We start from the raw sequence: 16239 nt of genomic DNA on the forward strand, positions 1-16239 counted from the left end.
ACTGCAAGCAAATTTAAGGAGGGTTCCTGGCAAAGACAAAAGACTTCCCAAACACCAAAATCTGGCACTCAGTACAATGAAATTACTGTAACAACAACCAATAGATATTAAAATATTGTGCTTTTTGACCATCATTCTTTGATGTGTTCACTTGTGGCTAATTAAATGCATAGTTTATTTATCTTTGAAGTGGTTTGCAGCAAACTGTCTGCTAAGTGAGACTGTCCGCATGAGCAGTGTTTTTTGAGTTTTATTACAACAGTGCTATAAAATCCATCTGTTACATAGTGCGTAACTTCACTGAACAAAACAAATGTGCTGACCTATCAAAAGTGATGTAACAAGCACCACATTCTAGCTGAAACAACTTGATAAAACAATCATAGCCCTTAAAATGCTTATGTTTTGATTTGGGGGAGGGTGTTTATACAAGATTTAGTGTTCAATAAAAATCCATTTCTTTTCTCTCTTTTTTTCCAAGACCTCTGCGCATTCTGTCATCTTTTTATATTTCAAGGATATAATTAAAAACACAGCATATGTACTCTGGGAATATGTAATTCTCTATTAGCTGACCAATTTTGGTAGCACAGTACATAGAGGTATATTGGCATTTGAGTCAGACATTAGATTAGCTCGTAGTTTGTTGGCTACCCCTACAACTGGGGGTAATCTGGAACCTATCCCTGGGAAAGAGCTTGTATAATGAGCAATCCGTTTGCCTGATGTTTTATCCATGCAGGGTGGCTTAGGTACTCGTTTACAAATCCAAGGATGTTTCAAAGCTTGGGTAGGAGTCATCCGTGCAGAAGGATCCCAATTAAGACATTCTTTCAGGAATTCTATAAACACGGGGTCATCACAGCCTTTTAATGCTGTGACCCAATCCTTGTTGCCTGGAGCACCACGCATTTTCCCCCTACGTGATCTGCTGCCATTAAGAGTCATTTTCCCATCTGCCTGTGTCGTTACAGTGCAGTAACGAGGATGGCCTTTTGAATTGATGAAGTTTTTGGCTCGCTTGGATTGGTCTAGCAGCTTCTGTGGGGGCATTCCAAGGAGCTCCATCATACAAGCTAGCTGATCGCCTTCATCCTCCCCAGGAAAGAGAGGGTAACCAGTCAACAGTTCCACAAGAATACAGCCAAAACTCCACATATCTATGGGCATCCCATAACGGCTTCCCAAAATGACTTCTGGGGCTCTGTAGAATCGAGACTGTATGTAAGTGTAGACTCTTTGGTGCTCAAAACAGCTGGATCCAAAATCAATCACTTTGATTCCACTCCGCCCTTGTTGTTTTAGAAGAATGTTTTCAGGTTTCAAGTCACAATGTATGATTTTGTTTTTATAAAGAGCCTCCAAACATTGCAGTATAGAGTGGGCAAACTTTCGTACCAGCTGCACACTGAAGCCTTGAAATTTGTTTCTTTTGATCAGCTCATAGAGATTCATACTCAGGAGTTCAAAGGTCATACATATGTGATTCCTAAAGGTAAAACTCTCCAGCATGTGAATAACATTCATGCCACCAGTTTTATCCTGTTTTTTGAGATGCTCCAAGATCCGTATTTCTTCTGCCGCTTGCCGGTGAAACCTCTTTTCGTTACGTACCATCTTTAAGGCCAAATGCTGGTGGTGTTTGTGGTCATAAACTTTAGCTACTTGGCCAAAACTGCCTTTTCCAATTATTTTTAGTACTTCATATCGGTAGGCAAGATGGTCGTGAGGCACGTGAATGTAGCTGCCTTGTTCATCATCATATCCACCATTGTTTGGGCCTCCAATGACTCCTTGCCTTTTCTTTGCATTTGCACCCACAAAATAAATTTCAGGAAAGTTCAATATTTCTTGCTGCTCATAGGCTGACAACTGCTGTTTGTATTGCTTCAGTGCTTGTTCTGGGGACTGACTTCCGGTTTTGTGTGCTTTTGTCAAGCTGCCACTATTTTTGTTGGTACTTATGCTATCAATGCTTTTATCTTTTGCTGGAGTTGGAAAAGACCTCTCAGAGGCATTTATTCCTGAAGACTGGAGAGTACTGCTCCTTCTGTTGCCAGAGTCTTCAAATAACTGCTCCACTTTGACTTGGCTCCCTGTCAGAGGATGGTCCTTCATTGTGATTGGGTTAGTAGTTACCTATTAGGATGAAACAAAGCAAATCTTTAGTTGCAGTTCTCATTTTAACAATGGGGAAGCAAAGAAGCAATGAGACAAGCTTTTCAGATGGCGCATTTACAAATACACGTATTCTGATCAAGTTCAGAAGCAACCGATCGCACTAGCATGCACAAGAGCAGCTATGCAACACCTACTGTTCAACCCGACATGTGGGCAGGTGCTGAAAGTTTAGCATTAAACCAGGGGTCACCAATGTGTTGCTCATGGGCACACAAGTCCACAGAGCTTTTCCTGGTGTCTGCAGGGACCCACCCCACCCCCACTTAAATTGGTCTTGAAGCAGCATTCCATTATAGTCAACATAATAGGTTGCAGTGAGTGCTCGGGTTCTGCCCATGACAGTTTCTCGGGTAGTGCCCATGACAGTTTCCCCACTTTTTAATGTGCTCATAGGCCCAGGTTGGCAACCCCTGGCATAAGCCAAGCCATAGCTGAAGTATGCATATTAGCCATCTTAGAACCACAGGAAGCCAACTACAAGGATAAAAAAATACAAAACACCACAAATAGGCACACAGAGGGGATGCAAAGCAGAAGCAGGTTATGATAGAAGCCTTTTCAAAGGGCAAATGGAATGGCGGCCAGGGCAATGGGTGAATTCTAATTTTGTTACCAAGGGCTCCATGCTACTCTCATATGTCTATCCACAGTTCTCATCTACTTTATTTGAAGCTGTATAGCAAGGCAGAGCTGAACACATTTTGCATCTGTCCTAGAAAGGAACTTTTGCTATCCTGTGCCAATAAGGGACTAAATATTTTCCGCAGTGAAAAGAGCAAACTGAAATTGGTAAGAAAACATAATAAAGGAGTTTCTCATTTCTACAAGATTTCAGTGTAATATACGAAGGTAGACCTAAAATTATATCCAAGGAGAAAGGCAACAGACGCACTTAAAGTTCATACTGCTTTTAGTTCTGCTCTGCAAGGAAGTTACAAGCTGCTGTGTTATATTGTACAACAATTGTGGAAAGTGCAGAAACATCTGCTTTCCATTCTAGTCTTTAATCTTAAAATAAAGATAGCCAATCCTTGAAACTGAAAATAGAACTTCCATTTCAGTAAAAATATACACATGTCTGAAGATAACTGGTGAGTGATGCTATCCATTTCCTGTATAGCAAGTTACTGTCTATCATCCCAACATGGCAGCAAAATAACAACTCATGGAAAATAACTTGCATATCTTTCCGCTGAAATGCCAATACACAGTTTATCCCATTGGCTCAGAAAAAGAAAAGTTTTAAGAGATAAAGCTCTCTGGTTCTTCCTGATTACTACTTAACTGCTATATCTGCCTGGAAAATGTAGACAGTACATTTTGAGACACACACCTTTCCAGGAACTCATAGAAAATATGATCCACAGAATTAGCATTTTAGTAACACATTCTTCGCTGGGCTTATGGCTGAACTGCAGAGAAAGAATGACAGACAGTGTAAAATTCTGAATAAGAAGGCCACTTGCAGCAAATAATTCAAAATGACACCAATTCTCTGTAACTCAGTAAGAAATCCAGGTTTTAGGGGAAACTCCATTTTCAGAAATGTCTGCTTTCCAATCCAACGCTTGCCTGAGGAATTCCAGACAGATTCTTCTCTTCATTTTACAGTAAAGTAAGGAGCCAAAATGAGAAAAGCAAACTGGAATTGAACCTTAGTGAGCTGCACTTTTGTACAACATACAGTGTTTATCTGCAACCTAAAAGGTCACATCTTGAAATAAAAAGGTAAATAAGTATAGCATTTAAAAACTGGTACTTGCTATGGATTAACACACAATAACAAAGAGTGCTCATGTCTGAAAAGACATTCTGCTATCAGTTAAAGGTGAAGAGATCTGCCAACTGACAAGCACAAAAAGGCGAAAGTTTAAAGCTGCATGGTGCCACAGACTGAACTATTTCAGACTTTCCCCTCTGACCAATAAATGAGGAAGATTCTTGGACCCATCTGACCCAAGGATGGTGGGTAATGTACCTAAAAACTATAGTACTTGGAAGCTGGCAATGAATGAGTTCAGCTTTTGTGTTCTGTAAACCCAAGTTTCCAGCTTCATGCTCCAAAATATAAAACTTGCCAAGGGTCAGAAAAGCATTGTTTTAATGGCTAAAAAAACCCAAACAGGATTTGTAGAGAGGAATTTAATATAGAGTGATAACCACTTTTCCATAAACAGAAACATATTTACGTGGCACAGAAATGCCGCCTCTCCCTACAAGCTCAACCTCAGCACCTAACTTCCTTTCCGTGATCAAAATCCCGTATTTTGCAAACATCAGAGAACCATGATCGAGTTACGTTTTCCACAACTATTTTCCCAGAGCATGTAAATGGACATATAGGTTTGAGGTGAATTCCCTGCTACATCCTTCTTCATATCGGCTATCTATGTTGCCTAGGAAAGCCTCCTCCCTTCCAAAAGAAAGCAAACTCCCAGCCACCTGATTCCATGACATAGCTCTTTCCCCATTCTCTGCTCTGAAAGAAATACATGGTATGATTAAGCCTCATACCTCCTAGGGCAGTATTTTGTTTCACAACACATTCTCTGTTTTGACAGTGATCCTACAAGGAAATAAACTGAGGTCATGCTGATAAGAAGAAAGTTAGAAAACTATTTGGGTTTGGTTTGATTGGTTTTTAAGAACCGAGGACTAATGATTAGTCTTTTGTACGAATACAGAGACAACACACACAGGCTTGCAACAAACTCCCACAGGGAGACATTAGCTTGAGAAAGCTCTACCTCTCATTTCTCTGCACTGCTCTGAGTATGGACCTGGGCCTCCCGACATCAAGCAACCATTTAACGCACTAGAATTCAAACAGCTATGCCACTCTTTGCCCAATTCCCATTACTCAGTCATTTCCTGCTGGTGGGGAAAATGAGAAAGGAAATAACAAAGAATTTCAACTTCTATGAAGTATTAATATCCTTTTAACATTCACCCATTTCGTAGCACAGTGCCCGACAGGTAACCTTTCTCCTCTCTCCTGAACAAGCTACAGTAAAAAGCACGTCTGCTTTCTGTTTTCAGAACTGTCAAAAAGGCATCCAAACACAACAGTGGAGCTCAAGGGCCTCTTAAAACACACATTTTAAGACTGTAATTAGCAGCCAGATTAGCCCTCTGCTTAACTGCTAGATCTCATCTACTGGACCACAATTATTACACAAAGTAACCAGTAACAATCCAGAAGACCTAGAAAAATACTTTCAATATATTACAAAATGTAGAACAGGAAAGTCTGTTTCAGGTTTCCGAAAAAGTCCAATGTTCTATTATGAAAAGTCTGAAAACAGAGACACACATTACATGCACTGTGTACTCTGAATTAGGCTAGGCATTTTCCAAAACAAAATCTAATTTGACAAACTTATCAAATATGAGACTAGACTGAAGAAAAGGGGTGCAGGGACTAAATGGGCCCCATCATACACTGTCAATGAAACAAAATATCAAAATGTAACTATGATAACTTTTCAACAATGCTTTGTTTAAGATTACTTGGGAAGTACAGTGGTACCTCTACTTATGTTCACCTTCAGGATATGTGCGTGGCAAACCCGGAAATATTTTTCTGGGTTTCGCCCTGCGCACATGTGCAGAAGCAGCACTTCTGGATATGAACACCTCGGGATCCAACCAGAGCTCCGGAACAGATCCCATGTGCAACCGGAGGTACCACTGTACACAGACATTGTTAGTCTACGTCGGGGTGGCGAACCTCCATTCTGTTGGCCCAATTTGGCGTGCCAAGCCATTTTGGGTAAGCCATGTCCACCTATCCTGTGACTGTGCAGCACAGTGTACGGTATTCCAAGTGCAGTTGCACCACAGATTTGTCTAACAGCATTATGATACTCACAGTTTTATTTTCAATTCATTTTCTAAGCATTCCTAACACATCACCTTTTTCACAGCTGCTGCAAACTGTGTTTGACATCTTCATTGAGCTCTCCACTACGCCAAGGTCTTGTTTCTGCTCAGTCACTTCTAGTTCTGACCCCATGAGCATGTATATGGTGTACATCACTTCACACTTTTTAAAAAATTTAATTGCATTTGCCATTTTATTACCCGTTTACACAATATTTTGGAGCTCTTCACAGTTCCTTATTGTTTTAACCACCTGGAATAATTTGGTATCATAAGCTTACTTGGCTCCATCACTGCTCAATCCTAATTCTAAATCATTTATGAACCAATTAAAAAGCACAATACTGATCCTGGGGGTACTCTACTTGCTACATCTTGCCATTGGATAACTGTCCATTTATTCCTGCCCTCTGCTCCCTGTTTCTTAACCAGTTACTGATCCACAAGAGGGCCTCTTATCTTATTCCATGACTGCTAAGCTCGGTCAGGAGTCTTTGGTGAGGCACTTCCAGAGCTACATACAATTGTATCCCATAGTATTAATTTATTTAAGACTAACTCTCGATAAAAGAAGAGTTTGAATTCTTAGGGCAAAATACTCTTTCTCCCAGACTCCACAGTAACTGTACTTAAAGTTCATTGACATTTCCCCTTAAATTCGAGTCCACAATTCTGCAAAGTTAATGCTATTCTAATCATGTAAATATTTTGTGAGCGTTTCCATGCAGTAAACTTCCTTCACACCAATACATTTAAATAATATAAATTTTTCAGCTTGCAAGATGTATCAGTTATGCTATATTTTTAGCGGCCTTAAACCATGGCACATTGAGACATGCAACAGCAGCATAAAAACTGTGTGTGTTCACAGGCACAGATATATGGTAAGCCTGCTTGAGCACTCCTTCTAGAGGGAAAAGATGGGTAAATCATCCCATAACAAAATCACCCTTCTGACTTCCCAATACAAAATGGAAGAGAGAATGGGCAGAACAGCAGAAACAGTGCCATGGTTCACAGCATAGAGTTCCAGAATACAAAAGAAGGCCCTACTAGGGGATGGCAGAAACATGGTCAGACTCACCTTTTTCATGTCTTACCTGCAACAGGCATGTCAGATACAAAAGTGAGGGAGTAGGTAGAACTAGAATGTACATGGTACACTCTACTAAGCAGATGATAACCTAGCCACAGGAGGAGACAGGAGGATGCATTGCACCAGCCCTATTCGGCTTGCTTAGAGACCAACCATGGTTTGTTTTAAAACAGGATCCTTGGTTTGTACAAAATGCTAAGCCAAGATTCTTTACTGGCAAAAACAAACTTGGTGTCAGGAGGAGGGAGAGTGCATGAGCTCAATGCTTTACTTGGGCTTGGAGAGGTTTGTGCATGTAGCACTAGAATATAGTTTAGTGTTCCATGTGACTGTGGTCACTGTGTCCTTCCTGAGCTACTAGCTGTGTATAACAGGGCAAAGAGGGTACATGAGGAAAAGGGTCCTATCACAGTGAGCATGCTTACATGATAATGGTTCAATTCTCATTTCTATATAGGGCTTGGAATGGCTCACATATAACCCTGAAGAGTCACTTAGACAATACTGAACTAGATGGTCTGAGTATGATGCAGCTTCCTATGAGTCCTAACCCAGCAGAATAGCACACATTTCACAGGCAGGAGCTTCTAGGTAAAACCAAGATGCAATCTTCCTCTGGAAAACAGTGTAGTGTCAGAGGAGTGTTGCATGAGTCAATTGCCTGGCTTTCAGATGACGTAGGTTGCCTTTTGTATCACTGGTCCCATCTAGTCAAACATCCCTCATGCTGGTTTGCCCAGGTCTGCTCATTATCTCCTCCACCTCCAAACTGCCTGCCTCACTGATCACGGTGGCAGTGACCAGGCTGCCTGTGAGTGAAGAGGAGACTGCCAGTGTGGTGCAGTGGTTAGGAGTGGTGGACTCGTAATCTGGTGAACCGGGTTCGCTTCCCCGCTCCTCCACATTCAGCTGCTGGGTGACCTTGGGCTAGTCACACTGAAGTCTCTCAGCCTCACTCACCTCACAGAGTATTTATTGTGGGGAAGGAAGGGAAAGGAGATTGTTAGCCGCTTTGAGACTCCTTAAGGTAGTGATAAAGCGGGATATCAAATCCAAACTCCTCTTCTTCTTCTTTTACCCTCACTGGAGGCAAAATGGCAAGCGGTTGGAAATGTTGCATCTCTTCAGACCTGATAGCAAAGAATTCCCCGAAGACCTTTTTCATTTAAAGTCCCTTCCTGAGGCTAGCAGAGGACAGAATATACTCTGGAGTGTGGAAATGATCCCAACCTGCTCACCTCCAGTAACAAACGAATGGACAGCTATAACAAAAGGCAAGCATTTTACTAAACAGCATCCAAGACACATGGATGGGGTTGCCAGACTTTTATGAAAGTTGTATAAGACAACAGGATAGCAGGAGGTTTACTCTGCAGTGCCATCCGTCACCAGAGTGTGCAACTGTCCATAATGCAACTTATGCACTGGAAAACGTGAAAGTTGGCAACCCCACAGAGAAACAGCCAGAATCACACAGGTTACTGAGGCTGGTAATGCTGAAGGCTTCACTTGGTCTGGAATGGTGCTGGGAGTAAGGAAGAAGCTACAGCTTCTGTTCATGGTCAGACTATGGAGTGCCAAGGGGGAGGGTGCACAGAGACAGTAGAGAACAATGGTCAGCAACTGCAGCACATAGTTCCTGGACCACAATGCTCACCTGGTGTTTTTGATCAAGTGTGTGTGAGAGAGTGCTGTCTCCCTTCACCCAACCCCCAATGGGAAGTGGATTGTGATCACCAAGACAATACTTACCTATCTTTTGTAGGAAGTTGCAGTGTTTTAGTTCTACTCCATGCCCCCAACTGCAAAAGGGATCGTGAGTGTTTGGCAAGCAATGGTAGAGTGCAGTTCCTGCCATTCATCAACAGAGAGCTTACCTTCTTGTGGGGGTTCATGGCCACTGCCCTCCCCCTTCCTTACTGAATGTACTTACCTCTCCTGTGTGGGTGGCAATGCTACTAGCTGTGGAGGGAGGAAGAATGGTTAGCCAATACACAGTAAACAATACTGAAGTGGGGTGGCTAGGAGTGAGGGGGGCACTATGAGGCATGGTACCCTTCTCATGTTTAATTGTGTGGTGTGTATGCATCCCTAGGTATAGTGGCAGAATCAACATGCATCTTGTTGTTTGTGTGTGGAGACTAGAGACAGAGTACCTATAGGGGCTGCAAGAAGGTGTTAGCAACCTGCTCTTCCTAGAGGTGTCCTGATGAGGCTGTTTGTGTAAAGTGCCCTTTCTCCATAGCTCCCATTACTAAAGTTCTCCCTTGCATGCTCCAAGTATTCCTAACAAAGCCCCATGCTCTCATCAGAGCTACAGCGCCTGTCAGGATTTATATACTGCTGTAGATGTGATGTAATTGAGTGCAGCGTTATCTGCATCCTATGTCTGTGGAGCTGTGGCCAGAGCAGGAGGGTTATAGTGTTTTTCAACTCCCCACTGAGTTGAGTGGGCTCACCATTTTTATGTCAGTGTAACTGACGTAGACGCCAGGAGCAGAGTCTGAGAGAGTATATGATTCAGACGGCTCCTTTCCAACATATCCTACACCACCTTTATTGGTCCCTGCACCTGCAGGATGTCACACCACAACAGAAGTAAAGCTGGTTAATTTGTGATATTATGCCAACATAACCCTGATGTTAGTACAGTACAATGTTGCCAGTACAGATAATTCATGCCAAATTCTATGGTGCTCCAGCTGGCGTAAGTGTGCTTAGACTGTGGGATGTCAGAAGCCAGTTTCCTATAGTTTGGCTTGGCTTAACTGGAAAGCAAAGAACTCCCTTACTCCCCATTGGAACCATCCTTCAACACATTTCACACCTGGTTAGAATTCCAAATCCTGTTGTTCAGGTTTGGTAACCTGACTTCCCTGAGACAGCTGGGATGCAAAGAACCCTCTCTCCAGTAGAATGGCCAGCTGGATAATGATCAGATGACTTTTGGCAGACTGACCCACATTACAATTTTAACTACAAGTTCCATTTCCAATCAGATGACTTCAGAGTAACCTGTCACTCTGCTTCCAACACTTCCTCTTGCAAGAGCTGGACTACATAGTTTACTTAGCCCACAGACTAGCTGTTAGCAGCCAAGAGAAATGAGTGACAACACATGTGGTGTGTAGTTCAGATCAGCTTTTTGAGTACTCCCAATATAGGTTAGCCTTGGAAGATTGCTTGTTCTCTTAATATTGCGCTATTTACTTCTGAGTAACCATGCTCAGGACTGTCTAGGTACAATAGGATTGAACTCCTTAAAGCACTAAGTTTGCAGTATTAGAAGACAAGGGCATTTTCAGTTTATTGTAGACTCAGTGCTGCTTGTGCACATAGGTTTCTCAAGAGTGTCCATACAAATTTGTCAGCATCAAAACACCAGTCCATAGTACTACAATTAATCTGGATTTCCCTCACTGTGAAAAATCCAGTAAGCAAAAATTGCCCTATTATACATTAGCGGTCATCACTGGTGTGGAAGCTAGTTGCATTTTTTTGTGTGGGTTGGGGGCAATTTGTCATGTGTATGATGTTTCAGTGGGCAGCCCCTTCTGTTTGCATCTCACCTAATCACAACCTAGCCAGTTTCTAGTTTCAGGCACACCCTAATGCCAAACAAAAACATTTATTTCCACTGACTGCCACATGCTGAAGGCATGCACAGTTCAGGAATTATTCTCTGTAGACCTCCACCCAGTAACTTTGGTATATTACTTCTGAGATTATAATTGCAATGCATATATCAGACTTTTTAATTATTTTTAAAAAGTAACATGGCAGTTGTGCACAAGACCTCTAACACTCTTTGCACAAAAACTATACAAAGTCAGGAAAATGGCACTTTTATGCAAGAGCTGAGTACTAGTTTTATTTTTAATGGAAACAGATATTGCTCCCCACAAAATAATACAAGCCTTCATTTTGCTCATTGTGAAACATGAAAACTAAAGATAGTAACATTTGGTCTTACACTGTTGTGCACTTCCTGGAAGTTTTGTTTTTATTGCATGTGCGCATGGTGCAGAAAAGAACATTGCACACATGCTCAGAATGGAGAAGTATTTGAAGGGTTATGGGGAAAGGCAAACAAAAAAATTCCATAAAAACCCATGGTATGAACCTTTAGTTAAGTGAATACATTCAGGAATGTTTACCTTAGGTAAAGTTTAAAGCAGATGTTGGTTGCATACATTGGACTTTTTTTATTTCCTCCTTAAACCTCATTGATAATACAAATAACATTTAAGCTATTTAAATATTCCCCACTTTCACTTGGGTCAATAAGGCAAATTGCCTTTATAGATTTCAATATAATTTTTAGTTATACTTTTTAAAGAAGCAACTACATATGGCAGCTCACAAAGATTTCAGAAACAGGATATTGAAATTACAGAATTATCAATGGATATTTCCCAAGAAGTAAATCCCACTAATTTCAAATGGGTTTATTCCCATATAAGTGTACAGAGAACTGTACTTCAAAAAGCAAGAAATCCATGACTGAAAGGGTTTATAAGAAAACATAGTATAAATAATCTGAACAGCCACATGGGTATTTGATTATTTTTTTAAAAGGGCACAAAAAACAGTATTCTCTTTTATATGCATTCATAAATTATTTGAATATGTGTGTATGCACACACATATACACACTTGCCAAGACAGGGGGAGGGCAAAAAGTATTGTTAGTTGTCACAAGCTGACAAACACCCGTTTATAACAGTCATGATCTGACCCAATGCATTTGCTTTCACATCTCTATGTCACATTCTAATCCATTACTCCCCTCTGGCTTTTAGCCACAAGTTTCCAATAAGCAATCATGGCATGATAGAATGCTAAAACTGTACATGCCAGTTTCTTCTCTCAGTGATCAGACTATGCAGGGAATCTTTGGTTTCACTCAGAATAGAATTCCCCTGTTGCTGGAAAGTATTTACACATCATCTTACAGTTAAGATCATTGCCACAGCTGGATATAATTGATGCAACCCAAATGAGCCACTTCAGCCAGCTTCCAAAGAAATACAACTCTGATTAAAACATCTATCATGTCTATAAAAATAGAATTCAAGCGACAGGGAATAGTGGTGTTCTAAAAAGAAATAGGGTTCCTTATTTACTGGGAGCATATGAAGAAATAAAAACAACACCCATAATACATAAACACAAAAGTACTATTTCAGCCCTATAAATGCCTAGTTGCATTTAAAAGTTAAAGTATATTCAGATACACACAGGTGCAGTCCTAGTACTCCTGTGCCAAGTATAAATGCAACAAATACAGTTCCCCAGATAACACAGCAGACTTCTGCACCTAGTGTGATCTCTCTCACTTCTGACCAACAAAGAGAGCACAAACACAAATATCAGTTCTACTATCTATGGCTTGCTTCTTCACCAATCAGATTTTACTTCTGTCTTATCCTAGAGAAAGTTGATTTATTTAACAGTTAGAAGAATAAAGTCACAGAAGAGCTGCTCTTGCAACTCTTACTCTCATGTAAGCTGGAAGAGAATGAATTCAATAATAATATTTTGAGACCTCTGAGTATAGGGCAGTATAGAAATTCAATAAATTAATAAATAAGTAGTTTATTTCTAACTTATATATTGATGTTTCCCCTGAGGAATACAAATGGATGTCTAGAACAAGCTTGAAAATTTAGAAGACAGCTTTTAAACATATTTTTCATCAGTGCAGAAAGGACCAGAGAACCTCTGCACAGAGACAGGCAGGTTTTTGACACTTCTTAATTCAGCTCTCTTGTCAAGAGATGTTAAAGCTGCTCTCTGTTCCCTTACCTGGGCATGCCTGTTGTTGTCACCAGGCCCTCTCCCACATCATGAGCACCTCCTGGGGCTATGCTACAATAGGGCAGGGGGAAAGAGAAGCAGTAAGGCAGGCAGAGCAGCAGTGGGGTGACTACCCCCAGAAAACTGAGTCGCAAGGCTGTACTTGTTAAGACAGGAATGAGTTACTGACTAATAAAACACACATACATTAGTATCATGAGTTGCATCCAGTTATTAAGTAACATTCTAGATCATGCTAAACAGCATATCCTATGGCCTGGAATAAAATCAGTAAGAACAAAACGACCTTCCTCATGGATACAGCTGTATTAATGTTTTGCAACACTGGAGACAGAATCCAAGATTCCTGAAATTACTTACATTAGGTCTCCCCAGTGACGGAAGTCCAGAAGGGGTGCATTCTTCATTTGTAGGATCTGTATATCTAATCTGATCTATTCTCATGTAGGAATCGTACAAGCCATCTCCAAACCTGGCTGGAAATAACAAGATGGTCAGTAAAAACTAACACCAATTCATACAAACGTTATTTTTAATTTATTTTTCAGTAAGCCATTTAAGTTTGCACAGGATGAAAAAACGAAACAAAAAAGCAGCAACTATAACACAGCTAAAAACCAGTTTCTTAAGGGTAGATCAGATATTGGAAACCTGTGGCCCTCAATGTGTTTTAGGACTTCATAGCTCATTGTCCCCAGCCAGCATAGCCAAGTCAGAGATGATGGGAATTGTTGTCCAGCAACATCTGAAGGGCCACAGGTTCCACATCACTAGGCTAAATGTTCACTTAGCTTTAGGATTTGTTTATGGATCAAGCTCTCAAACCAGATCCATTTATTACAAGTATCAAGAAAATCTTAAAATCTTTTAGCTAGCAATGTGTTTTAAATAAAATTATCTGAGAGGAGTACACAATTCTGTAACATATTTATTTAAAGGTTGCAAAATAAGCCAATAAATAGATAAAATTCCTTCTAAAGTAAGTGAAAGTGCAAATGTGTTGCACAGCACTTATGAATCAATGTCTGCTTAATGTGACAGAGAATAATAGTTCCAGAAATACAAATTACTACACAAATCAATATGTGTATTGGGTCACAAACACAGTTGTCTACAAATATTATATTGCTATGTAACTGTAAAAACACCACCTTCAACATTACTTACACTAAGGCTGAAATCGGTAGAGCTTGCTTCCAAGCAAACATGCAAAAGAATGAGCTGTAAATATTACCTTAATTTTCTACATTTTTGTTTTAAACTGATCTCCAATTAGAAGTTATATTCCAACCAGTTATCCTTGGCTTATGCAAATGATTATATTTTCACGAGAATGCTGCATTTATTGTCATCCCCCCCCAATAAATGCCACAGACCAGAGTTTGATACCGACATATATGCATAGCTATAAAACAGTACAGTGGTACCTCGGGTTAAGTACTTAATTCATTCTGGAGGTCCGTTCTTAACCTGAAGCACCACTTTAGTTAATGGGGTCTCCCACTGCTGCCGCACCGTCAGAGTACGATTTCTGTTCTCATCCTGAAGCAAAGTTCTTAACCCGAGGTAATATTTCTGGGTTAGCAGAGTCTGTAACCTGAAGTGTATGTAACCTGAAGTGGATGTAACCCGAGGTACCACTGTATTCTATTCCTGAAGATGCTGTTTTAACCAATGTGTTCTATAGACACAGTGAAACAGAAAAATTAATGGTGTGAAGTAAAAGAAATAGGTTCCTCACCCTGCCTTACTTGATCACTTAAAAAATTGCCTTTCTTTTAAAACTTGGATTGCAAAACTAAGTAACAAAATAGTTACATGGGGAGTACTGCTGAGCTGAACAAATGAATGCTCCTTGTCCTAATTGAAAACAGTTAAAAAGAAGTCAACTAAGTTGCCAACGGAAAAATGTCAAAATAAAAATTCTTCCTTATGCAGAATTTGGCAGTGACTTGAAGGAATCTGGCCTGCCTGCGTCTAAGTCTCTTAAAGTCATAAAGACTATTTTGGATATGCGTTTACACACAAAGTGCTCTGAAACATGAGACCATTTCAGATCCATACTGATCAACCTTCCCCTGGCGCTAAACTCGCCCAGACCTAACAAAGCAATTGTAACAGAACCTTAGAAAGAAAGAAATCGACGTCGTTTCCTATGGTGAAGCACAATCCTCCCAACTCAGGCCAGCTTGTCCGTTAAAATCAGACGCCGGCTGCTTTGTCCTGACTGGCATTTGAAACCTCTCGTGCAATGGGGAGTTTTCCCCTGGTCTCCTGGGGAACCCGTCCCGACACGCTTCCCGAGGCTCCATCCGCATTTTTCTCTTTCTCTCGACTCCATCCACCACCACCACCCCAGCGAAAACACGCAGGGGCGAATCCACTGCTAGTCCTACTCAAGAGCAGACCCATTGAAAACAAGGAGCATGGCTAACCCAGGCCCGTTATTTCCGAAAGGTCTACCCTTGAGTAAAACTTAGTTGGATGCAACCCACAAGCTCCGATTGCAATCGTGTGCATGTTTACTTGGCGGCCAATCCCGCAACGAGGCTTAACCCACAACAGGACCGGGCTTTTAGCATTTTTGCCGACGGTGCTTTCTTCGTCGCGACCCCTGCAAAAACAAAAAAAAACACCCGGCCGGCCCTTAGCTTCAAAACAAGCTTGCCGCAACCTCATGCCTGTCTCTTTCTCTCCCACCATCCCTCTCTCTGTTGCTAGATTCCTCCCCCCCCCCCCGCCATTCTCCTCCACAATATGCCACCCGCTGCATTATACTGCGGATCCAGATCCCCTAAAACGGAGAGTTATCCTTTAAACTCCTCGCAATCGATCTAACGGAAGGGCGCAGGGTGGAAAAAGGAGCAACAAAGAAGTGGATTTCACACACTCGCACGCACACATAGGGCAGGACGCGGGATCGCTTGGAAGACTCTTTTTCCTTCCTAAAACAACGCAACAGCCCCCCCTCCCAATGTAGGCGGAACGGGGGGCCCCCACCTCAAAATCCCCATTGCACAAAACGGGGGTGCACGAGGCAGGCGCAACGTGGCCTCTCTCCGAGGAAGCGGGGCCATCGCGGCATGTGCGTTCGGCTGCATATGCAATAATACAGATCGATACTTCGCCTCTCTTCTTGTCCTGTTCCGCAACAAGCCCCGCGGGACCCCCCTCTCCGAGTCTTCGAATGGCCCAAAGGCCCTCTCGCCTCGAGGAGTGGAGGGATCCATTCCAAGTCGGGGGGGGGGGTAGGAATAAGA

General features: G+C 41.6%; 1 protein-coding gene across 7 annotated transcripts in view; it reads right to left on the reverse strand.

Annotated features, from left to right (window-relative positions):
- Positions 1-230: 230 nt before the first annotated feature.
- DYRK3 (dual specificity tyrosine phosphorylation regulated kinase 3) overlaps positions 231-16239 on the reverse strand; it is a 38748-nt gene continuing 22739 nt past the window's right edge. For 2 of the 7 annotated variants that reach the window (XM_081916349.1, XM_081916350.1), the window contains exons 2-3: positions 13340-13451; positions 231-2139 (exon numbers count right to left, since the gene is read on the reverse strand). In XM_081916349.1, the coding sequence (XP_081772475.1) occupies positions 568-2139; positions 13340-13451 (1684 nt within the window). In that variant the 3' untranslated portion in view covers positions 231-567. Of the gene's footprint in view, positions 2140-3514; positions 3594-12967; positions 13031-13339; positions 13456-16239 lie in introns of those variants that run through there. The other 5 variants (XM_081916352.1, XM_081916351.1, XM_081916354.1 and 2 more) reach the window with 4 other exon arrangements.

Source organism: Podarcis melisellensis (assembly GCF_964234715.1).
Source record: "Podarcis melisellensis genome assembly, chromosome: 6".
NCBI classification, from domain to species: Eukaryota; Metazoa; Chordata; class Lepidosauria; order Squamata; family Lacertidae; genus Podarcis; species Podarcis melisellensis.